Genomic DNA, 24,049 nt, shown 5'->3' with positions numbered 1-24,049 from the left:
AATTTCAATCTAAAGAATGCTCTATCAGATAACATATGGTGATATTACTCTATAGATAAGTTTAAACATCAAAAGACAAATTTAAATTAATTTTTCAAAGAGAGAGAGAGAGAGAGAGAGAGAGAGAGAGGGAGAAGGAGAGAGAGAAAAGACGTTCTTAATTATCTTTCGCTTTTGATTTCTAACATTGTCTCGTAGTCGGATTTATTGTCGCAAACTATTTTGATTAAAGAACAAGTGATTATCTTTTGAATAGTCTCGTTGCGGTCGCGTGTTTGGCTCACGTACAGATTCAATAAGAAACAAGGGTTCCTCTCGACTATTTGCCAAAGATATCTGGATTCTGCATTATAGATGGATTGCCGCGACTCAGTTTCAAGCAACGGATGCGCGCCGTGCTTTCCCGTGCTTCGACGAACCGGCTCTAAAAGCCAAGTTCCAGATCAACATAGCGCGTCCCAGAAACATGACATCTATCTCAAATATGCCCAGGAAAGGGGAACCGATGCCAGTGTGAGTAATTCTATGTTTCGTGTTACGAGTAGCGTCGTTGTGTTGTTGTATAAATCCAATATTATCTTCGAGGAATTTCGACGATCGAATTCACGATTAACTGGATGGATTTTTGTTTAGGACGAAATATAATCGTAATGTGAAAAATGATGTTATCTTTTTCTAAAATAAATATTTTATAAAAAGTCTAATATATCATTCCATTTGACATGGATAAAGTTTCAAAATTTGCAAAATATTATTTTTGCATTTTAGCGATCAAAGATAAATACGATCGTAATTTGTAACATAGTTAAGATAGATTTCTCTTAAAGTAGTCAGTTTTAGAAAGTATAGTTAAATGCAAAATTTTAAAGAATATTTTATTTTTGCTTAATATTCAGACCCGGTTTAGATACGTATGTTTGGGATCATTACGAGCGTTCGGTACCAATGTCGACATATTTGGTGGCCTTCATAGTTTCCGACTTTGATGTACGGAAATCAGAAGATAGCAACTTTCGAGTTTGGGCGCGTCACGACGCCATTAATCAATCACAATACAGTTTGGATATTGGACCGAAAGTACTCAGATACTACGAAGACTATTTCAAGATCAAGTTCCCTTTGCCGAAGATGGATATGATCGCGCTACCCGACTTTTCCGCTGGCGCTATGGAAAATTGGGGATTGATAACTTACAGGTAAGAATAGATTGATGATTATAATTATGTGACATTCACTTTGTTGCTATACAAAGTAAAATAATATTATTAATCCTATTTTATAATATTCTAAATATGTATTAAACGAGTTCCAACACGTTGCAATACATAGTAATTATCTAAATGTTTCACAATATATTTATTCCTTTGCATAGACATTCCATGTATTTCTATTTATTATAAACAAAACAAAGATAATCGTTCGTTTTATCACAAATTGCTGTTAAATATGTATGTAAACTGTTAAATTTGCATAACGATACGATTCTGTGACTATTAAATAACAGCAAATACTTCTGTCAGTTATCATTTGAAAAAGGTAGTTTATAAAATTCGATATTATTTTTTTATGATTATAAATTGATAAATGGAATACAGAAGGTATATGCTAATAAATATATGAGAAGGCAATCAATTTGTTACTTTTGTTGATTCAGAGAGACAGCAATGTTATATCAGGACGGCGTATCGACCAGTAGCAGCAAGCAGCGAGTAGCCGTTGTGGTATCTCACGAGCTCGCGCATCAATGGTTTGGAAACTTAGTGACTCCAAGTTGGTGGACGGATCTTTGGTTGAATGAGGGTTTTGCCAGTTATATGGAGTATATCGGCATGGATGCTGTAAGCAATATTTACGTATTGCATACGATATTGAGTTTGCTGTATCGCGACGTCGCGTGTTGGCAAATCGGCGATTTATGAAATCAGAGGATGTTTGATTCTTCGAACGCACTTGATGCGTTCTATATATCATATTGTAAAATATGAAATATAAAATATAAAATTAAAATATAAAATATAACTTTCTAAAACGTAGGTAGAACCAACGTGGAAAGCGCTGGAACAATTCGTCGTTCACGATCTTCAAAATGTATTTGGTTTAGACGCTTTGGAGTCTTCTCATCCCATATCTATTGAAGTTGGCCACCCGGATGAGATCAGTGAAATCTTTGACAAGATTTCTTACGGGAAAGGTACTTGATAGTTCGTGGGGATTATGATGATTTTTAATAAAATTAGTCTAATTATAGCTGTACTGAAATTGTCTAGGTGCTTCCATAATAAGAATGATGGATCATTTCCTGACAACAGAAGTTTTCAAAAAGGGTCTAAGTAATTATTTAAATGGAAAGTGAGTAAAAATTAACTAATTAACTAATATTCTAATATTTTATGACAATTTATAAATAAAGTATTTTAAAATTAATAATGATTAAAATTGACATTTTACGGTATTGTAAATGTAAATAAAATTTTGTAAATTAATTTTTATATAACGCAAATAGAAATAATTGATGGTATTTCTATGTTTTCGATAGAGCCTATCAAAGTGCTGAGCAAAACGATTTGTGGTACGCTTTGACCAAACAGGCTCACCAAGATAAAGTACTTGACCCAAACGTAACTGTTAAAGAAATAATGGATACTTGGACCCTACAAACTGGTTTTCCTGTAGTCACCGTTACGCGAAACTATAAAAATGGTAGCGTCTCGTTGACACAGGTATGCCGATAATTAAAAATTTAATATATAAAATAAAAGAATAAAATAATTCATTAAATAATAATTTAATAATAATAATAATTAAATAAATAGACGTGACATTTCTAAAATCATGTGTCTGATTCGTATGTCTTTTATTTTTTTTTTTATATATAAATATTATTTTGTCATAAAAAAAGATCATTAAATATATATTATATTGCATTACATGTTGTTACCTATAATAATTCGATTAACGTATAATTTATGTTTGACATGACTTATAATAATATTATGCGTATCATCTACTTCTCGCAGGAACGCTTTTTGCTTCGTAATAGCGCCACGATAGTCATATCTGAGTCGGAAATGCCATTATGGTGGGTACCTATCACTTATACGAGCGAAAAGCAATTAAACTTCAATAACACTCAGCCCATGAAATGGATGAAAGCGGAACGCTCAATCATCCTTAATGATTTAGATGTAAGCTCCTCTCAGTGGATACTTTTCAACGTGCAAGAAACTGGTAATTATATCATGAATTAAATACTTACGATAAAATAATGATAATTTTTGTTGTAAAAATGAAAGAGATTTACTTTCAACTACTTTTTTAAAAATATTTAAAAAAATGATAGGTTTATTTGTCTAATATTATAAAAGTATAAACATGATAAAATATTTTTTGCATATTTTATAGGATATTACAGAGTGAATTATGATAGGGCAAACTGGCAGATGATAATAAAACAATTGAATAAGCAAAATTTCAAAGACATCTCAACGATTAACCGAGCACAGTTGATCGATGATGCTCTTAATTTGGCTAGAGCTGGTAAGCTCGATTACACCATCGCATTCGATGTTACATCTTACTTGGCCCATGAAATTGAATATTTGCCTTGGAAAGCAGCTTTTAATGCTATGGACTATCTTAACGATATGCTAATCAAAACACAGGGCTATGACAAATTTAGGGTAATTATTTATCAAGCGAAAAGATTAATGTTAAATATTTATAAAAAATAAATATCAATTGCTGCTTAATTTTATATCTTACAATTAGTATTAGCGATATAACGTACTCTTTAACTTTCTTTAGTTGTATATATTGAAACTGCTCGACAATGTGTACAAGCAAGTTGGTTTTATTGACAAAGTGGGAGATCCTCAGCTGACAGTCTTTACTCGGATTGATGTTCTAAATTGGGCGTGTAACTTCGGCCATGAGGATTGCGTTACAAATGCTGTACATCAATTTAAGGATTGGCGTAACACTCCGAATCCGGACGTTAATAATCCGTAAATAGAAATATTATATTATTTAGATGATTAGATTATTTATTGATATTTTATCATGTTTTTAAATACACAAAATAATAAAGTTATATAATTTGTCCTATTAGCATTAGCTGTACATTAATTGTTTTATTCTGAATTCTTTATTATCTCTAGAGAATAATTGATAAAATTATTTATCTTTATAACTATTAAAAACTTTTAGAATTTCCCCGAACTTGAAGAGCGTCGTTTATTGCACAGCGATTCGCGTGGGTGGACAAAGCGAATGGGAATTTGCTTGGCAACGATACCGAGGAACTAATGTGGGATCGGAAAAGGATCTGCTTTTGCAAGCATTAGCTTGCACAAGAGAAATATGGTTGCTCAGTCGATTCGTAGATTGGGCTGTCACAGAAAATTCAGGCATCAGAAAGCAGGATGCTGCCCGTGTTTTTGGATCGATCGCCAACAATATCGTCGGGCAACCGCTCGTGTTTGATTACTTCAGAAACAACTGGGAGCATCTGAGGAAATAGTAATAGTTATCTATCTTTTATTTTTATATATTTGTGTTATTATAACACAGAAAAAAATAGAGAAATTACTAGAAAAACCCGAAAATTTTTATTATTATAAATTTTTATTTTAAATGTACAATTATGTTTTACTTGTTAAAACTTGATGTAACATATACCTTTTATTATTTCCAGTTTTGGAACGTCATTATCAAACATCAATAACATTGTAAAATCGGCAACGAGAGGAATAAGCACGAAATACGAACTAAAAGACGTAAGTTTAATATTCTGATTTGAGCAAACTTGAAAATAATTTATAAATAAAAAATTAAATTAAAATAAAAAATAATTCAAATATTAATCTTCCGGTAAATTCGATAAGCGGAATACGCATAATCAATATTTATAGAAATCTTGTTATTTCTTTGAAAAAAAGTGATTCTTTGAAAAAAAGTGCAATATGCTCACTTTTTATATCTTATTCTTCTAGCTGGTAGAATTTGCAAAGAGTCATATTGAGGAACTTGGTACTGCAACGCGAACCATACAACAAGCGATGGAACAAGCGGAAGCCAATATACGATGGATCCATAACAATCACGCGACGATTCGCGATTGGTTACAGAGAAACACTGCGTAATAATAGTTGATATTGACAGAAAATTATTCTTTCTCTGCGGGATTGTTTCTCAATCGTGACTGGATCGATGTTTCATATCGCGCACGTTTGATTTTTCGCCGAATTTTTAGCGCCAAGTGACGCGCGAAAATTCTGTATGATAAATTGACAGATGGAATAAGTCGAATGAAATTGTGAAGTAGTCTCGTTAAATCATACAAGAGTATTAAATGTTTTTGTATGTATTTGTAAATATATGGGCCGTCATTATCGCGATATTTATAACACAGAGAGAAAGAGAGAGAGATGGTATTCTCTCATAATATGGCACGTTCACATTCCTGATTATGCCGCTAGATTACGAAGCATATTTTAAATATATGTGGGAGGATTGATAGCATTAATAATCCCTTTACAATAGATCTCGGATCATAACTGCTATAAACATCACTCTAAGTCTGAAGAATTTTATTGTGAATTCACTAGATAGACCAAAGGAGCAGAAGAGAGGATTTATGTTCGAAGTAAAAATGGATATTATGAGAAGTAGCGGATTTGTTGTAAAATTCTCAATCTTAAAGTTATACGTATTCTTAACTAAATATTGCTAAAAATCAGTTTATAAGTATGTCATTATAGACAATTGTACATCAGGTCAAAGTGATCGAAGTGATAATTGATACAAATCATCAGAGAAATTCATATATAATTCATAATTAATAGGAGTCGCGTTTTCAGCGACCACTGAAAAACATTCGATATAATGCATGTTGAACAACTAGATATTTTTAATCGCTCATTAATAAAGACAATAAAAATATTTATATGTATAATGTGGCAAATATATACTATACTTACGTTGAAAATTCTTTGCTTAAAAAATTAAATATTGTCTATAGCATGAGTTAATGCTTCATGTACTTAGAATATGAAAGAATCTTTTATTCTTAACAAATGATTATCGACCAGTTGCTAACAATTATGCGATAAAATTCAACTATTCACTAAAGATTCGTATGCCTATGTGGCAAACTGTATTTTATAACAGCAAACATCTACGGAAAATAATATTACTTTATTTTGAAAATACCTATTACACGTCATATAAATATAATAAAATTATATTAATTTTTTTACAAACTTTGTCATATACCTATTTCATTGTTTATTAATAAAGGAACAAGGATGTGTTTTCTCATTATTAATTTACGAACTTTAAAACTTTTCAAATAGACATTAAAAAAATTGATTTCTTAATTATATCTCATTATAGCTATAATGAAACTAGTATTAGTTTTATTAATTATTGTTAATATAAAGCAATTTATTGTTATTTTTTCTACATTATTGTTCTATTTTACGGTAAGTATACACTAACATCCTATCAAATAATTTCATAAGTATTGTTTCTGAAATATTCAATGCACTTTTCAAATTTAATTAAGATATGAGATAAATATAATTAATAAACAAACATCAATTGGTTGTAATATATAATTGAGGAATGTTTTAATAAACGAAATATTTTTATTATTATATATATATATTTTATACTATTTAAATTAAAGGTACAGTTTTTTATATTAAAATACGATAAAATATTATATACATGAATAAAATATAATTTCGCTGTTATTCTATATAGATTTCTATAAAAAAAGAAACATTATATAAAGAAAATATGATTCATAAAGAATACATTTTTTTTATTTTGCATAAGAGAAAGCTAAAGAAAAATCTTCGCCATTATTTTTAATTTAATTTAATTTAATTTTAAGTTTTTTAGTAATAGCTTAAAAAGTATGATATTAAAGCAATAAAAATCATAGAAATGACATTAAATGATTCAATCCTTGGAGAACTGTTTCCTTTTTGAGGCTGGAATTTCGTTATCCATTCCCTAATTTTAGGACCATTATTTGTCAACCATATTAAATTAGTTTCCGCAGTATTAATTGCAGAAAATAATTTTTCTCTGGCTGATGGAGGATGTAGGTCTGAATAAAGTTCGACGAACACTAACACCTGAAAAAAATAGGATATATTATTGCCATTTAATATATTAGATAATTTTAATTTATAATTTTTCTGCTTTATATAATTAATTAATTGATATAATCATTAGATATAAAATATACATTAAAAATATATAAACAATGTATATCAAAGTTACATATTTAACATAATAATATATTGTAGGAAACTTTGAAATCAGCTAGTACTGACAAGTAATTCAATTAAAATAACAATACGTAAAAATAAATATATAAACAAAAGTTCTTATTTTAAAAAATTTTGATTCTGTCACTTTTTTGAAATAAAAATTCAAACAAATCGTACCTTGTCTCGTTGATATTCACTTGATACATGTGATGCTACATTAACAAGCAAACTTGCGACATCGTCCCAATTGTCGAAACTGTAATGGAAATGTATAAATATAAGAATATTATTACTGTATTTATAATATTGTAGTATTGTAATACTGATACTCACTAACTGTGTATATGCCTGACATTTATTAATAAAAAGTCGAGGGTAACATTTACTCCAATTGAACCTGTGCTATATACGGAACTAAATACTGCTGAAACGTCTTGTCGTCGAATTTTAGAGTTTGCAGGATTTTTCTGTATTTCAATGGCTTCTTTCAAGTATCTGTTTAAAAAGAAGTTATTATAAGTTTAAAATGAGTCCACAGTGTTTATTGTCATTACAAAATATAGTATAATAATATAGTAGATAAAAACAAATAATTAATAACAAAGATGGAAACAAGTAATAAAGAGATTATGATTATACAAATTTTTATTAATTCCGTGATGGATTTAATATTCTATTGTTTCAAATATTCTTATTTTTAAGAAATACAGATAACAATGTATATATATTTTAATATTCATTACTTAATTATTATATCAAATATTATTAAAAATGTTAGAATCAAGTTAACTTTTCTAAGTTATTTTTATGCACATATTTTCGTTATATGTTATATAAATTAGAAGAATAAGAATGATAAAACCTAAAATCCTGTAAGTTTTAAAATAGTATAATGCTATTGTTGTTTTCTCTGTTTGGAAACTTACCTTTGAAGCACTTCTCTGTTTGTTGAGCATCCAAGTGCCTTTATAATGATCTTCTTTTCCGTTGCAAAGTTTGTCGTTAGATATTGTTTCCACAGAAATTCCCAATCCTCCGGAGTTCCGTATTTCAATGCAGTGCAATAGACAGCTGGTCGTGCATTAATTGGAATTCTATAAATAAGAAAAGTTTAATATAAAATATCATAAATTTGATAATAAAGATATCTATTTTATAATTAAGCTAAATTTTATAATTAAGCTAATATGCACAGGTACATTTAATTTTCTATCAGATTTTAGAAGAGAATTGGAATAAATGTAAGTTCAATGATATTGTCAAAGCTTGTTAAAATTTTACCGTTTAGAAGAATCATTACGCCAAGCCTTAAATAGTTCCACAGATTTTAAGATGTATTCGTGTTGATTAAGCTTGCAAGTCCATTGGAGAATCAGTTCTCGATTTAACTTATCCAAATGTTTGTCATTTTCGTTATCAATGAAATTTATCTTTTCAGTCATGTTAGATAATAAATTCAAAACGTATTGGCTTAAATTATGTTGAAATTCGGTGTTTTCAAATCTTTCATAGACGTACGATAGGCCGTTGAAGAACGCTTTCCAGGGTAAATGATTCGTTTCCTGTTTCAAATATTTCGTTGCGTTCAACAATAATTCATAGTCTACGTAACCAGCGCGAGCCAAATTAAAGAGATCGTCTACAATTTGGGCACGATTTAAGACGTCGATAGCTTCGAATTCTTTATTATTCAATTTGGTAATTAATCGTTGCCATGATTCAGCGTCATAATTTACACGATAGAAGCCGGTTTGTTTGTAATTCACGATGAACCAATCGTTAGTCGGATTGATAAATGTCTTTACAGGTTCTGCTCCTAGCCAAAATTTGTGTTTTAAAGTAAAAGAATTGAAGTAATCGGCTGGGACAAATATTTCAATTGGTATCCAATAAAATTCGTCGCTAGAGACATTTCTATCCATTAGGAATCGTTCCTATATAACAACACATTAAATTATAATATTTTAAAATCAGATATGAGAAAAAAAATGTATAGCTGAAAAGCGATATAAAAGCGATATAAGATTATGATGTTACCTGAGTAAGCGTTAATAGAAAACCATCTAAAGTAGCAGTGACGATAGGATACCCCGGCTGATTCGTCCAGGTATTCATCACTTCCTCGACGCTTGCGTTTCTCTCTTCGTTAATTGGTACCGATGTAAGTGATTCGAAGCTTTCCCATAAATCCGTAGGACGTGACGTCTTGTATTGTCGTTTTGTTAGATAATTGCGGAGTGCTTTTAAATGAATTTCTTCGTCAAATGCGTTAAACATCATTCGTAAGACACTGGCAGCTGAAATACAAATATTTTTATATTAAATATTAAAGAGTTTCACGCCTTAAATATCGATATATACATAAGCTTTGCATCTAATTTAGTAATACTGTTTTCTAAAATTATAAGACAAAACGTTGTTATAACTCGCTTTTGGAATAATAAATTTATAATAATAAATTTTATAACTATTTCGCGCTTTGCATAAATTTTTATATTTTGTATTTATGGAAGCTTAAAAATCGTGAAAAATTGAAATTCTCACAAGGATATTAAATGTTATGCGTGACACATCTTGAGCATTAAGACAGATGTTTATATTTATACAAGATACATACATTTTCCGTAAGTGACATAGTCAAAAACGTCAGCTATTTCCTTTGGTGTTTCAACGGGATTTGTCATTGGATGTGCTGAAAGCGAATCATCTTCTGATAGAGCAGCTTGCAGCTCGTAAACCACAAATTGATCCATGAACTTGTAATCTGGCAGTATCTAAAGAAATAACGCAAATAAAAACTATTGCTTCTATTATTTATGATTTCTGTATCACTAGAAAGATTCAAGTTTATGATAAATTTGATTTTTTTAAAATTTGAATACATCTGAAATTGAACTCAAGTTTATAAAGAAAAATAAATTTTGAAAAACTTTGCAAAACAAAGTTTTTATTTTTTTGTTGGTGAAAAGAAAGTCTTACCCGATCGGATATGAACGATTCGAAATATTGCGCAAAACCTTCATTGAGCCAAATGTAATCCCACCATTCGCAAGTAACTAGATTTCCAAACCACATATGAGTAAGTTCATGGGCTATTACGGTGATTAGGTATCTTTCGCTTGAGGCTGTGATTTCGTTTTTATCGTAGAAGAGTCCGTATTCACTGTTAAAAATATCATTATTTACATGTATCGTATAGAAAAAATTAATTGTAGTAAATCTAGATGCCATATATGTACGTAACAAATGTTAAAAAAAATAGTAATATTACCGGAAGGTAGCAAGACCCCAGTTTTCCATCGCGCCATTTGAAAAATCTGGAATTCCGACCAAGTCTAGTTTGCGTAAAGCATAATCAATATTCGTGAAATTTTCTAATGCATTGATAATCTTTTTGCCGATATCTTGAGCGTAATTGCCGTGTTTTATGACTTCCGGTCTACCCCATACATTGACAATTGCATTCTCAGGTTTCGCAGATTTAAATTCGGAGATAACAAACGCCACTAGATATGACGACATTTCAACGCTAGTTTGGAATGTGACCCACGTATAATTTTCGTTCCTAAAATAACAGATAATTGTAATAACGTAAACCTTTTAATTTATACTTTTTATGTTACTAGACTAAATATTTCAAAAATTTCTATATATATATTCAAGTTTGTTAAATGTATTTCCAATTGTACTTACTTTGATGATTTAGGTGATGCTGTCGTATTTACTGGCATATTACTCAATGCGTTGTATTTCTTTAGTTTTTGAATGTTAATTGTGAATTTCGATTTAAACGCTGGTTCGTCGAAGCAGGGAAAGGCTTGTCTGGCATATGTAGGCTGGAATTGTGTTGTAGCTAGCCAACTATGAAAGAATAAATAAAGCAAGATAAATAAAAAATAATAGAGTTAATTTAATTTTGTCATTTTTGCATTAATGTGTTGTCATAATTAATATTTTTAATTAGGAAGCTAAAAAGTGATATAAAATTACATGTTTTTTTTAAGTAAATCAAAATATATGTTATTTATTATTGCATGTTATAAATTAAATTAAATATTATTTAAATATTAAATATTATACTTACTGTACGTTTCCATTTTGATCGAAATAAGAACTGCGATAAAATCCATTCATATTATCATTAAGAGTTCCATTAAAATTGATTTTCACTGTTACTTCCTCGTCCACATGTAGGTATTCGGATAAATATAATCTAATTTGTTGTTGAGGAATACGTTTTGTATGATTCAATAATTTTATTTCTAAGTTGTCTCTGAAGACTTTGATATTTGACTCTGTAGTGAGATGGTGAGAATTCAAAACTATTAATGAAGTACTTTCTCGAACTGCGATTTTTATTTCTACTGTTCCTTCGAAGGTTCCTTTTTCCATATCAGGTGTAAGATCTATATTGTACAGTTTTGGATGAAGTGTCTTCGGCAAGCGGTACGTGTAGTGTGGAAATAGATTGTCTAATGTCTCAAAAATTACTGGTACATTCTTGTCGTACCAATCAAATTCATACTTCGCCGTTGCCAAATAAGATTGGACGGATGTCTCGAATTCCGGTTCCTTATCAACTAACCAGGTAAGTAATTTTTGATACTGAGAATAAAAATAAATTTAATTGAACACATATTGTTTAACGCTCAGAATTCTAAATAGTAATTTGTTATTTATTAAGATTGTGTAAAAAATATTTGAAAAAATGCAAAAATTATATATTCTGATGAGGTTAGAGATTTGATTTTTCTGAACAAAAATTTTATTAAGAAGTTCAAAGACTTTACTAATTATAAATATCTGACTTAATTTAGTTATTAACTTGCTATTTTAATTTATTATTTAATAGAATAGAAACTAGTATATATAATTCTCGAGAAATTTAATTATTGTTTTTATTTAATTATTGTTTTTATTTTTGAGAGTTTTTATTTCTCTTGCAATTTTGATTAGATAAAATTAGTCAAAATGATATAATATGGTATAGTATGGTAAATTACCTGATTGTAGAGTTCAGGAGTAGATAGTCTGCTTGCCAAAGCGCTAACTATATTTCCAATTTTTGTATAATCATAAAAACTATAATAAAATATAATATATTGTATATGTAATGTATGATGTATAATGTTATTGTACAATCTTTATTATATAAAATTATTTACTCACTGTTGACGCAGTATATCATCATAATATTTTTCAATAACTTGCATGACAACTTCAACACCAATTAAACTTGCATCATAAACACTGGAGAATACTTTTGCACTATCTTGGTATCGTATGGGTGAATTCTCTGCGACTGCATCTCGCAATAGCCTTGTTTTAACAAATAAATTTATTATACATATATTATAATCTATTAATATAATTAGTTTATTATAGCTGTTTTTTTTCAAAAATTTTTAATAAATTTTCTTTCTCATAAAATCAATAAGACAATAACAATAAATTTGAACATCAAAATATTTATAAAATAAGTTGTGTATTTTGATAATTTTTATTATATTTTATAAATAATATTATATTTTAAAAATAATAAATTTAAAATAATAAATTTAATTTGTTATAACATATTTATATATTCATATATATGGAGAAAATTCAAGATATTATGTATACTTACTTTTCTAAAACAATTTTGTTCTCTGAACAAGCCAACGCGTTAAGAATTACAAGTTTGTCTGTATGCACATTACTGTTCAAGTATTCCTTCCATAGGAAATTGTAAGTATTGATTGTCTTATCCGATCTCATGGCTGTACAGTAAACGACATCGCGATAATTTGGTGGGATTCTGTAAAAGAATTAATAATTGAATTCTGCTGATATATATATATATATAAACTAAATATATATAAACTAAATAATATATATATATATATATATATATATATATATTATTTAGTTTGTACTTTGCTTTTCTCTATATTTGTTAAATATAACTTATTTTTTACTTTTATCACAAGTTTTATGTATACATAATCAACATTTTACGCTTTGTACTAAATAGAAAAAAATAAACATATTTTAATTTGAACTTACTTTCGTGAATGTTGTTTCTTTTGGAGATATTTTGCAGCATAGAATTTACAATCTGCTATATCTAATTTACATGCCCAATTACGAGCATATATTCTTAACATTTTAGTTAGATCATTATCACTTCCATTATCCTCAAAGCCTAATTGTGTATAAAGCTGTTTTACTAATAATGTTAACCATTCCTAAAAAAAAAATCATTTATCATTCTCTATAAAATGTTACTTATAAGATTTCTTATAAAAATAAACATAAACAATCAGAAAGCCTAAGGTAGAATTTGTAGCTTAAAATAAAATTTGAGAGTATGTTAAAAAATATTCTACAAGTAAGACATTTTATTTGAATAAAAAGATTTAAGAAATTATATTAATAAATGTAAAATTATGAAATAATTAAATTATTTTAATTTAATTCTATTCCAAGTATAGATTGTAACAAAAAATTTATAACAACTATTTTACTAATAAACGAAATAAAAGAAATTATGAGAAAATTTGATTTATATTCAATAGAATAAACATATTTCTGTGTAATAAACATATTAATTATAATATATGCATTACACATAATTATAAAATACGTACTTTGTACAAGCTTTCGATATCGCGTCCCGCAAAACGTTTTTCCAAATAAGGCAGATTATTGAAAAATGCGCGCCAGGGAAAATAATTTGTTTCTCTTTGCAAATACATTGTAGCTGATATAACAGTCTTATAACTGGTGTAGTTTGCTCTTGCAAGATTCATCAGATCATCAATTAGTGCTGCGCGATTAATTTCATGAATTGTTTCGAAATCCTCATGATTAAGATAATCAATCAGATCCATCCAATGTTTCTCGTTATAATTTACACGATAATAGCCTAGAAACAAATGCATTTTTAAACGCAAATCTTAACATATTAAATATGTTAACATATTAAATACATAATACAATAATTCAAGTATAGTATTTGCTCATTATGTCTATTTTCTCATGTCTTTGTTCTGATTGTTAATTTGCTTTGCTTATTACCTGATTGCTGTATATTGAATATCCAGGGTGATTCTGATGACATTTCAATTCTTTTTGCTTTTGTGGTCAACCATAATTTTGGTGTGGTATCAAAATCTTCGGAACTATTTTGAACTGTTGTCCATGTGATTGGAATGTGCCACATAGTGTTAGAATTATTTTTTTTAAGGAAGAAACGTTCTTGCATCATAAATACAACAGTGTTTGTAACTCGGACATTAACAACAGGATAGCCGGATTGACGTGTCCATGTGTTTAAGACAGTTGTGATATTACGATCTTGTATATATTTTTGCAGAGATTTATACAAATCTTCCGGCGTGGCAACCTCGTATTTCCTAAAAAATTAAAAAATGATTTTTTTTTCTTTTATAAACTGCCCATTTATAAAATTAAACTTAAAATTATTATATATCTTGAGTATTAGAACAATATTTTGTCGTATTGAATATTTTCTCTTATTGAATAAATATCTAAAAATAACTTTTATTCTTGCTAAATAAAAATTGTAATAATTAAATAATTTTTTATTAGTAAATTAAAGAAAGAAGTATCTGCAAAAAGTATTATTACAGACATACCGTGCGTTAAGGTAATCACTTAATGCATCGTTAAAGATTTTGATTCCGTACGTCTTTTCAATCATTCTCAATATGCTAGCACCTTTGGCATAAGTGATTGTATCGAATATACCTCGAATTTCAGGAACAGTCATTACATCGTGACTCATAGGATGTGTAGATATGGAACTATCTACACTGAAAGCAGAATGTATTTGATCTACCACGAATTGCGAGTCCATCGTCGTGTCATTAAATGTCTAGAATGCAAATAATAAATTTAACAGTTTTTAAAACAGTCCTCATTATTAAACGGAATAATATTTTTGTTTTAATATTTATCTTATTATCATCATATTAAACTGTAGATGTGCATTTATTTGGCAAAAGAGTAATATTAGAGAACTCTTTTAGCACTTTGTGAAAAGAAATTATTTTTAATATATCAAAAGTTTAAATGTCGAATCATAAATTGACATTACATTACGTAGGCAGAATGTTTTAATTACGTACTCGAGCGGGAGCAAAATATTCAAAGTATCTGGCAAATCCTTCATTCAACCATAGATAACTCCACCATAAAGGACTGACCAAATTTCCAAACCATTGATGGGAGATCTCATGAGCAATCACGTTCCTGATACTCTGCTTGTTTGTAATCGGCGAATGATTCTCATCATATAACATACTTGCTTCTCTATACGTTAAAAGACCCCAATTCTCCATGGCGCCTGATCCGAAATCAGGCAATGCTGCCATAGAAAGCTTTGGTAATTGATACGACTGGTTGTACGTGGTTTCGAAGAATTCCACCAATGGATGCATTACGGATGAAGCGTATTCGGTTTGGCTAATGGCGTTAGGACGTGCGCATACAGATAATTCAGGATTGTCCGTTTTTACAGTTTTACATGCAAAATCAGAAACGATAACTGCCACAAGATACGTCGACATCTTTACTGTTTTATAAAACGTGTATAATAGACGGCCTTCACTGCAACAATTATTTATTATTTATTAATTATTAAGAACATTTATTTATTAAGAAGTGATTTTAATCTTAATATTCTGGGGCTAATTAGGCATTATAAAAATCGCTTAGTTTGCAATAACAATCGTGCTTATAACGCGCTTATTGCACTGTACTATATTAAGACCATAATATTTTCTGAAAAATTATATTTACAATTTTAAAAAAGTATCTTTGAAACATTTTTGTATTACAAAATATTAAATATATTATTAAATTTAATTTTTTTTAATTTTCGAAGGCAAAAATGTATATCAAAATAGAACATACGTAATAAAAAGATAAGAAAGATAGCATTTAAGTAGAAAAATAACATTTAATTAAATCTCTTTAAAAAAATGTATCTAAATTTATACATACACTTTTTCGATATTACGCCAGTCCATATTGCTGATTGCTGTGTAATCTCGTGGTACGCTAACTTGAACAATGAATTCCGCTTTCTTTGCTGGTTCATCGAAGCAAGGGAACATTTTTCTAGCACCAACAGGTTCCAAGTGTGAGGCTGCTAGCCATCTAAAATATCAAATATTTTATATTTAATCTTAAATACAAGAATATTATATATGGCGTGCAAAACATAAAAAAAATCTTTTTTATTTTATCTTATCTTCATATTTCATATTTGTTTACTTATTTATTACATTTTGTAATAAAATTGATTATTTAAAGTTTAAAATAAAATGTTTAGTTGCTAGAATAAAATATAAAATTTCTAAAACATTATTGCAAAATAAGTAATAAATGAATAATATTACTATTTAAAAAATTTTCTTAGCATTTTTGTATTATTTATAAAAACATAGCTTCTTTGAAACAAAAAGGATATTTAAAAAGATATTAAATGCTAACTAGTAAAATACAAATTGAATGAATGCAATTGTAATGTTTAACATTACCTTGTATTTTTGTCATTATCTACGTAAGAACTTTTGTAGAAGCCACGAAGCTCTGTCGCATTCAAATGACCTTTGTATGTGATATCGATCAATATCTTTCCAGTTGTCAGTTCAGTAGTGAGATAAATTATAAAGAAGTCATATGGTTTATTAATTCTTGTATGTCTGATAGTCACTGTTTTGTTATTGGCCACTTTTGTCACATTCACTTCATAGTTTTTAATTTCTGACGAATGCAAAACAATTTTTGTTGTCGGCTTTATAACTTCAGCCTCGATTTTCACCTTTCCATCGAAGGTAAAATTCTCAAAATGGGGTTTTATGGTAATGTCGTATTTTTTAGGTTCTATATTCGAAGGTATACGAAATATGTTTTCAATATATGTCCGCAGCCATGGAATCATAGATTTCGAATTGGTCTTATGCCAACTCAACTCGTATTTAGCGACCTTTAAGGAATAGTCCAGAGATTTTTGGATTGAGACAAAGTCCGCTTTATGCTTGCTTATGAAATCTTCGAATTTGTTTACTAAATAGCTTGTAGAGAAACGTTGCGACGCTCCATCGAGGATGCTAGCTATTGTACTCTGTCCTCCATAGCTAAAAAAAAAGATTTTATGAATCAATATAAAAATAATTTCTTCGTAATGCATTAATTAATACATTTATTAATATTTATTATTAAAATAATCTATTTTAATAATATTTTGTATAGTTTATATATTTCAAGTAATTAATTACGCGTAATACACGTTGTAAATTATTGTGTGTGTGTGTGTGTGTGTGTGTGTGTGTGTGTGTGTGTGTGTGTGTGTGTGTGTGTGTGTGCGTGTGTGTTATTACATTATTAATGGGCATTCAATGAATGTTAGTTGTATTCTATTTCTGATAAATTACCATTAATATATTACACAGTTAATGCATTAAAACTTACTAATTCTCCAAGTCTTTATGATATTTTTCAACAAAATCAAGAATATATTCGGCTCCAAGCAGACCAGAATTATAAACGGCGGCGAAAACGGTTGTGCTGTCTTGTTTACGAATTTTGCTGGTTTCAAAGGGAGTAATGGCATATTTCAGATATCTGCAAAAAATTATAATAATAAAATTCTAAATTAAAATTATTATGAATAAAAAAAAATGTAAATGATAAAAACAATATTTACATAATAATTATAACATAATAACTATCATTGTTTTTCTCGATTTAAAATATGAAGTAATGATTATGACACAAACTGAGTTACTAAAAGTTATTAAACATTTAAATTTATAAATATATTGTTAATAAAAATATATTGTGTACGCTTTTAATTATATGTTTACTAAAATATGTTCTTTATTCATAGGTAGTTTATTATTTATAACAAATAATATATCTTCAATTTGTTTTCTTCTGTATATTAATTAATAGTAATATTTTTGTTTATCAAATCTTACTTTTCTAAGATGGTTTTATTCTGACTGCATCCCAAAGCGTTTAGAATCACTACTTGATCAGCTGCGTGATTAGAATTCTTGTATTCATTCCATAAAAATTCCCAGTCTTCGTAGGATCCATGTTTTACAGCTACACAATATGCTGTGGTCCTTTCGTTTGGCTTGATGCTGTCAAATATTAAACAATTTGATATTATAAGTAATTCTTTTGTTTGAAATTCTAGACACATTGAAATTTCTAAGTTTATCATTTAAGTAGATAATCGTAAAGAATTTGTATGTATGTTGTAAAAACTCTACAGGTAACTTAATATGAAATACTTAAATATAAAACTTTTTTTTGTATATCGCATACACATGGAAATCGCAATAGAGAAGAAAAAAACAGTTAAATTTTTACCGGAGATTATCGTTTGCTTTCCATTGTGTAAATTTATTTCTGTAATTTGTTACGCATTCATCGTCATCAAAATTGCAAGCCCAGTTGTTCACTTCTCGTCGTAAGAGAATTGTTAATCTGTCATCATTATCGCGATCCTCATATCCTAACTTAAAACGTACTTCTTCGAGAAGAACCAGAACGTACAACTAAAAATATAAATTAGAATCATTACATTATTTTACAATTGACTTATTCTTGTAATAAATATTACTTTTTAATTTAAATTTACATACACTTCTTCAAATTTTAATTGTTTAAATATATTTAGACAATATTATAAAGAGAAAATATATTAATATTATATAATGGTAATAATTAAACAAAATGTATATATAATAGATAGTACAGATAGATTGAAACTTATTAATATAGTTAAGATTATGTAATTATGCAAAAAAATTTGCCAATATGTTGTTAACTAACTAACCTTAAACAAAAAGTGTTCAGTGGATCCTGAGAATCGCTTATTAAAGTATTCTAAACCATTAAATGCTGCTTTAAAGGGCAAGTAATTCGTTTCTCTCTTAAGATAAAGCAAGTTTTCCAAAACGAAAGCATTATCTTGATACCCTGCTCTACCCAAATTTAATAGATCATCTACAAGGGCAGCTCTATTTAATACATGTATGTCATCGAGGTTGTCAATTTTTGTCAAGGCATTAAAAATGCGTTTCCAACCATTATGATCATAATTTACACGATAGAAACCTATGAAAAATATTGAAGTTAATTTTTAAGTAATTTGTTTATTATATATATATATATATATATATATATATATATATAATAAACAAATTACTAAGAAATTAACAATTTTAATAACGCTCACACACACACACACACACACACACACACACATACACACACACACACACACTCGCGCATGCACGCACACTGTTGCGCATATAGATAATATTTTATAATACTACAATATCTCTTTTAATGTAATTTAACAGTAAATTAACTTAACAATAATTTAATAATTAATAATGTAAAACAATATAATATAAAGAAATTACATATTAGACACAATAAAATATAATTCTATAAATTATTTTTATAACTAAAAGATACTGTTTACTAACCTGATGATTGAACGTTCAATATAAACCATTCTTCATCTTTAATGTTGAATCGTGCACTAGATCTTTCATCAGACATCCAATATCTCAGAGTTATCTCAGTGAAATTTGGATTGTTTTGTGTTGCTATCGTAATCGGAACGTGCCAAGTAACATTTTTCGGAGTGTTATCCAAGTTTCTCAAAAAGAAACGTTCTTGAGTAATAGTTAATTGGCCTTTGTTATCACTAATAACTGAAAGAACAGGATATCCGGGTTTTGTGGTCCAAGTATCCATTATAGTTTTTACAGAACTGCTTATTTCTGGATTTGCTTTATTTATTGCTTCCCATAAAGCATCCGGTTTGCCTAATCCTTTATCTTTGCTATAAAATATGTTTATAATATAAGCTCTCGATTGATGTCGAAAAAATAAACATGAATTTATATAAAAATATTAACAATTTAAAATATCTCTAAACTATATATATGTATATATATATATATATATTTATAAGTAAAAGTAATGAATAAATCAGTTTTCTTACATAATTAAATAATATTATAGTTTTTAATCAATATACAAACTGTTAAAAATTTGTATATATTTTTATTAGACTAACATATTTAATTTATATTACTTTATATTAACAATAATTAATTTAATTTTTTATCTTTTTATAAGAAATTAAATTAATTATTGTTAATATATATATATATATATATATATATATATATATATATATATATATATATATATATTTTTATTGCATTAGTTTATTGCTTTTACAGGCTATTTCACCCATTATATTGTTTCCAAGAGTAATCTTAAATTAGATTTTTAAGCATTAATTATGTTTAAAGTATACTTAATTAATTTCATATTTACTTGTTTTGTATGTATGCTTGTAATCCCATTTTGAACTTTTCGGGTCCGAATATAAGATTCATCATACGAATAATACTGGCTCCTTTATTATAGGTAATGGTATCTCCTACCCCTGCGATTTGCGACGTAGTCAAAACTGGGCGAGTCATCGGAAGAGACGGTTCAACACTGTCCGCTATTAATGCAGACTGATGTTGCTCCACTACGAATTGTTTGTCCATATCCCATTTGTCCTCAAGCTATGACAAAATAAAAATAGTAGACCATAAAAATAGGATTTAGCAATTAATTGCAAAATATTATTAAAAAAATGTAAAAATATTAACTTTTTTCTTAGTATTACTGATGTCAATATGCTGATAGTATTGTAATGTCAATACGAATTCATTGTAAAAATATTAATATACGATTAAAATTACACAAATTGTAGATTAAAATTGCACAAAAAGAATTACAGTGAATATACAAATTTAGATTTTTTTTCAAAATTAGTTATACTTAATATTTCAACTATGTTGATGATTTTATTAGTTGTGTAACAGTGAAAAATGCTGAATATCGGTCTTACCTCCGCAGTGCCAAAGTATTGGAAGTATCGGGCGAACCCTTCGCTAAGCCAAAGATAGCTCCACCATTCTGGCGTTACCAAATTTCCGAACCACATATGGGTAAGCTCGTGAGCAATCACAGAAGCCACACTTTGTTGTGCCAACGCCGATGATTCTTCTTCGTCGTACAGCATTCGGGACTCGCGATATGTCACCAATCCCCAATTTTCCATAGCTCCTGCTGAGAAGTCAGGTACGGCTACCATGTCCATTTTAGGGAGCACATACTCTTGGTTGAACTTTTTGTGGAATAGCTCGAGGGCTCGAATACCGATATCCAAAGCATAATTAGTCTGATTAATGGTGGATAGTTTGGACCATACTGTAAAATTGTTTGCTTCATTGGAGTAATTTTTAAATTCCGAAATAACGAAGGCTACTAAATAGGTGGGCATTGGAACAGTTTGCTCAAAAACATCCCATATCTTGCCTCCCGGCGCTCTTAAAAACAAAATATATTATTAGTGAGAAGTAAAAAGTCACTTGACGGCACATTGACGATCACAAGTTTTTTTTATCACTTACAATTGTTCAGAATTTAGCAATGGCATGTTACTGAGGGATACGTAATTGGTACCTCTTGCTATACGAATTGTAAAAGTTGCTTTATAATTCGGTTCGTCGAAGCATGGAAAAGCATGTCTCGCATGTGTTGTTTGAAATTGTGTCGCAGCTAGCCATCTATAATTTTAATCAGAAAGTTGCATTATGATAAATAATAATATTTATTGTATATTTATTATTTTTTTCTATTTTCATCAAATAAAATGCAATCAATGTAGCACTTACTTAGTAGTTCCATTTTCGATATAAGAACTTCTATAAAATCCAATCATATTGTCAGATAAGATTCCGGTGTATTCAAAGTTAATTTCTAGTTTTTTATCTTTCTTGATAGTTTTTGGAAGATGAAGAGTGAGTTTTTCGGTAGTATTGTCATATGTCTCATTAAAATTTTTAAGGTCATATGAGCTTATAGTTATTAATTCAATTTTGATATTTCCCACATGCAGCGTAACATTGTTAATTTCTTCTAATGCTTCAACAACAATTTTGGCGTAGCCTTTAAATGTAAAACTACTTTCTAAGTCTGGAATAAATTTAATATCGTATGAAAGGGGTTTAACAGTATTTGGTAATCTATAGTCATTGGCATTATCATCTTGTGAAGAATCCTCATTTTGTACAAGCGTTTCTGCAAAATATAAGTTACATAAGTTATCTAAAAGCTTTATATAAAAAGGAAATAATTTATTTCAAAAAGTGATATGTTCTTGCAAAACTGATTATACAATTCCATAAACTATAATCAATGTATTCGTATCAATTTAAAGACATATATAGATTCTTCGATAAATATGAGATAAGTAAATTTTTCTGTTAGCGATATTAAATTAAATTTTATAACAATATAAAATTTTCGATATACGATTTCATAAAATTAATTAAGGAGATTTATTTTACTGGACAAGTTTTAAAGAAAATGCATTGTTCGTAAAATGTAAAAATATATCATTTTATATATTATATAATGTTATATGTTTAAATTCTCTTTGTAGTTATCATTTGAAAGATAAATTGATATGAAGCATAACGTATTACATATAAAATATAAGTGGAATTACCATCGTAAGGGGGAGATTTGTCTGCTGCGTTTCTGCTGAATAATGTGACCAGGGTGCAAAGAAACAAATGTTTCCAAAAGATCCTCATCTGAAAGATGAAGTATGATCTTGTATTCGAAACTATATGAAGGACTTATATTCGTGAACATATGTATTATTTCTTTATGCAGTTAGCAATCAATTAATTACGTCGCATCGATCGATCAATATTTTATCATTTTTTAATATATTACCGTGCCATAATTATTTATAAATAGAAAACAAATAGCGTTCAATGAACGACTAAAATGTTTTGCAAATTTGTATATGCATTAAATCAAACAAATATATATTATTCGTAAGATATAACGCTATTAAGATTTTTTTATCGACATTCATATTTCATTTTACTAAAATGACTGTTTAAAAAATAAAAGAGTTAGTTGACAGCAATTATTGCACTTACCTTCATTAGAATTTTATTACATTCACTATTAATGCACTCGTTTTCTCATGGCTTTATATTTTACTTCACAACGTTATGAATATTCGTAATTTTATCAGTATAGATAAGCGAGTGTTTATATAAATTAATATCGCAATGTAGAATAATTATTTCACTTTTATTAATATTTTAATCACGTCAGATGAAATAAGTTATAAGGTACAAAGAGAGTTAGTCGCACAACTATCACGGACAAATGATATATCCGATTTTCACAGCACGTTTCCAGATGAATGTTTCGCGCGAATAATTCTCGATCAAATGAGAGATTGTTAAATGCCTTTTGCTCTTCGTTACTTTGTTAATATTATCTACAATATCATCGATATCTTATCAAAGATTTGCCGATGATGATACTATCATTTTTTCATATAAAACTATGTTATCATATCCCGTTGCTTTCATAAAACGTCATATGCTAGCGCAATAATTAATAAAGAACTGAAAAAAAAATATATTGTACGAGTAACGAGAAATTATAGATTATAACTGGAGAGATTTATCAGTAATTGTGCCAGTATTAATAATTGCGATTGTTTGCAGCAAGCTATTCACAAATTATATTGATGAGAAATTATCTAGAAATTATTTAGATTAACGGTTCTATGTAATATAATTTTATCAAATTACGTCTAAAGCTTTATAAAAGCATTTATGATATTTCAC

General features: G+C 28.3%; 2 protein-coding genes across 5 annotated transcripts in view; one reads left to right on the top strand and one right to left on the bottom strand.

Annotated features, from left to right (window-relative positions):
* superdeath (Suppressor of ER stress-induced death) overlaps positions 1 to 6,325 on the top strand; it is a 28,785-nt gene extending 22,460 nt beyond the window's left edge. For 3 of the 4 annotated variants that reach the window (XM_011644783.3, XM_011644782.3, XM_089071914.1), the window contains 12 exons: positions 355 to 513; positions 897 to 1,196; positions 1,655 to 1,838; positions 2,035 to 2,191; positions 2,268 to 2,349; positions 2,537 to 2,720; positions 3,018 to 3,228; positions 3,403 to 3,680; positions 3,805 to 4,004; positions 4,207 to 4,518; positions 4,694 to 4,775; positions 4,992 to 6,325. In XM_011644783.3, coding sequence (XP_011643085.2) covers positions 355 to 513; positions 897 to 1,196; positions 1,655 to 1,838; positions 2,035 to 2,191; positions 2,268 to 2,349; positions 2,537 to 2,720; positions 3,018 to 3,228; positions 3,403 to 3,680; positions 3,805 to 4,004; positions 4,207 to 4,518; positions 4,694 to 4,775; positions 4,992 to 5,141 — 2,299 coding nt within the window. In that variant the 3' untranslated portion in view covers positions 5,142 to 6,325. Of the gene's footprint in view, positions 1 to 354; positions 514 to 896; positions 1,197 to 1,654; positions 1,839 to 2,034; positions 2,192 to 2,267; positions 2,350 to 2,536; positions 2,721 to 3,017; positions 3,229 to 3,402; positions 3,681 to 3,804; positions 4,005 to 4,206; positions 4,525 to 4,693; positions 4,776 to 4,991 lie in introns of all 4 variants that reach the window. The other variant, XR_016138144.1, reaches the window with a different exon arrangement.
* A 319-nt stretch (positions 6,326 to 6,644) lies between these two features.
* LOC105430990 (uncharacterized) lies at positions 6,645 to 23,763 on the bottom strand. The gene is made up of 32 exons (XM_089071913.1): positions 23,345 to 23,763; positions 22,900 to 22,987; positions 22,064 to 22,469; positions 21,800 to 21,955; positions 21,235 to 21,715; positions 20,667 to 20,905; positions 19,802 to 20,163; positions 19,144 to 19,424; positions 18,675 to 18,862; positions 18,275 to 18,442; positions 17,766 to 17,918; positions 16,832 to 17,431; positions 16,293 to 16,448; positions 15,416 to 15,896; positions 14,924 to 15,162; positions 14,343 to 14,680; positions 13,913 to 14,190; positions 13,329 to 13,510; positions 12,910 to 13,080; positions 12,453 to 12,602; positions 12,287 to 12,365; positions 11,368 to 11,888; positions 10,977 to 11,144; positions 10,555 to 10,848; positions 10,263 to 10,446; positions 9,901 to 10,057; positions 9,321 to 9,580; positions 8,565 to 9,217; positions 8,210 to 8,377; positions 7,617 to 7,778; positions 7,461 to 7,539; positions 6,645 to 7,145 (listed from the first exon to the last, which is right to left on the bottom strand). Exons 1-32 carry the CDS (start codon positions 23,348 to 23,350, stop codon positions 6,903 to 6,905), a joined length of 8,091 nt encoding a protein of 2,696 aa, XP_088928039.1. The 5' UTR covers positions 23,351 to 23,763; the 3' UTR covers positions 6,645 to 6,902.
* Positions 23,764 to 24,049: the final 286 nt, after the last annotated feature.

The sequence above is a fragment of the Pogonomyrmex barbatus genome, unplaced genomic scaffold (genome assembly GCF_055798465.1).
Source record: "Pogonomyrmex barbatus isolate J1 unplaced genomic scaffold, ASM5579846v1 scaffold12, whole genome shotgun sequence".
Taxonomy (NCBI): Eukaryota; Metazoa; Arthropoda; class Insecta; order Hymenoptera; family Formicidae; genus Pogonomyrmex; species Pogonomyrmex barbatus.
The sequence above is the reverse complement of the archived record's forward strand: the minus strand, read 5'-3'. Positions and strand labels throughout refer to the sequence as shown.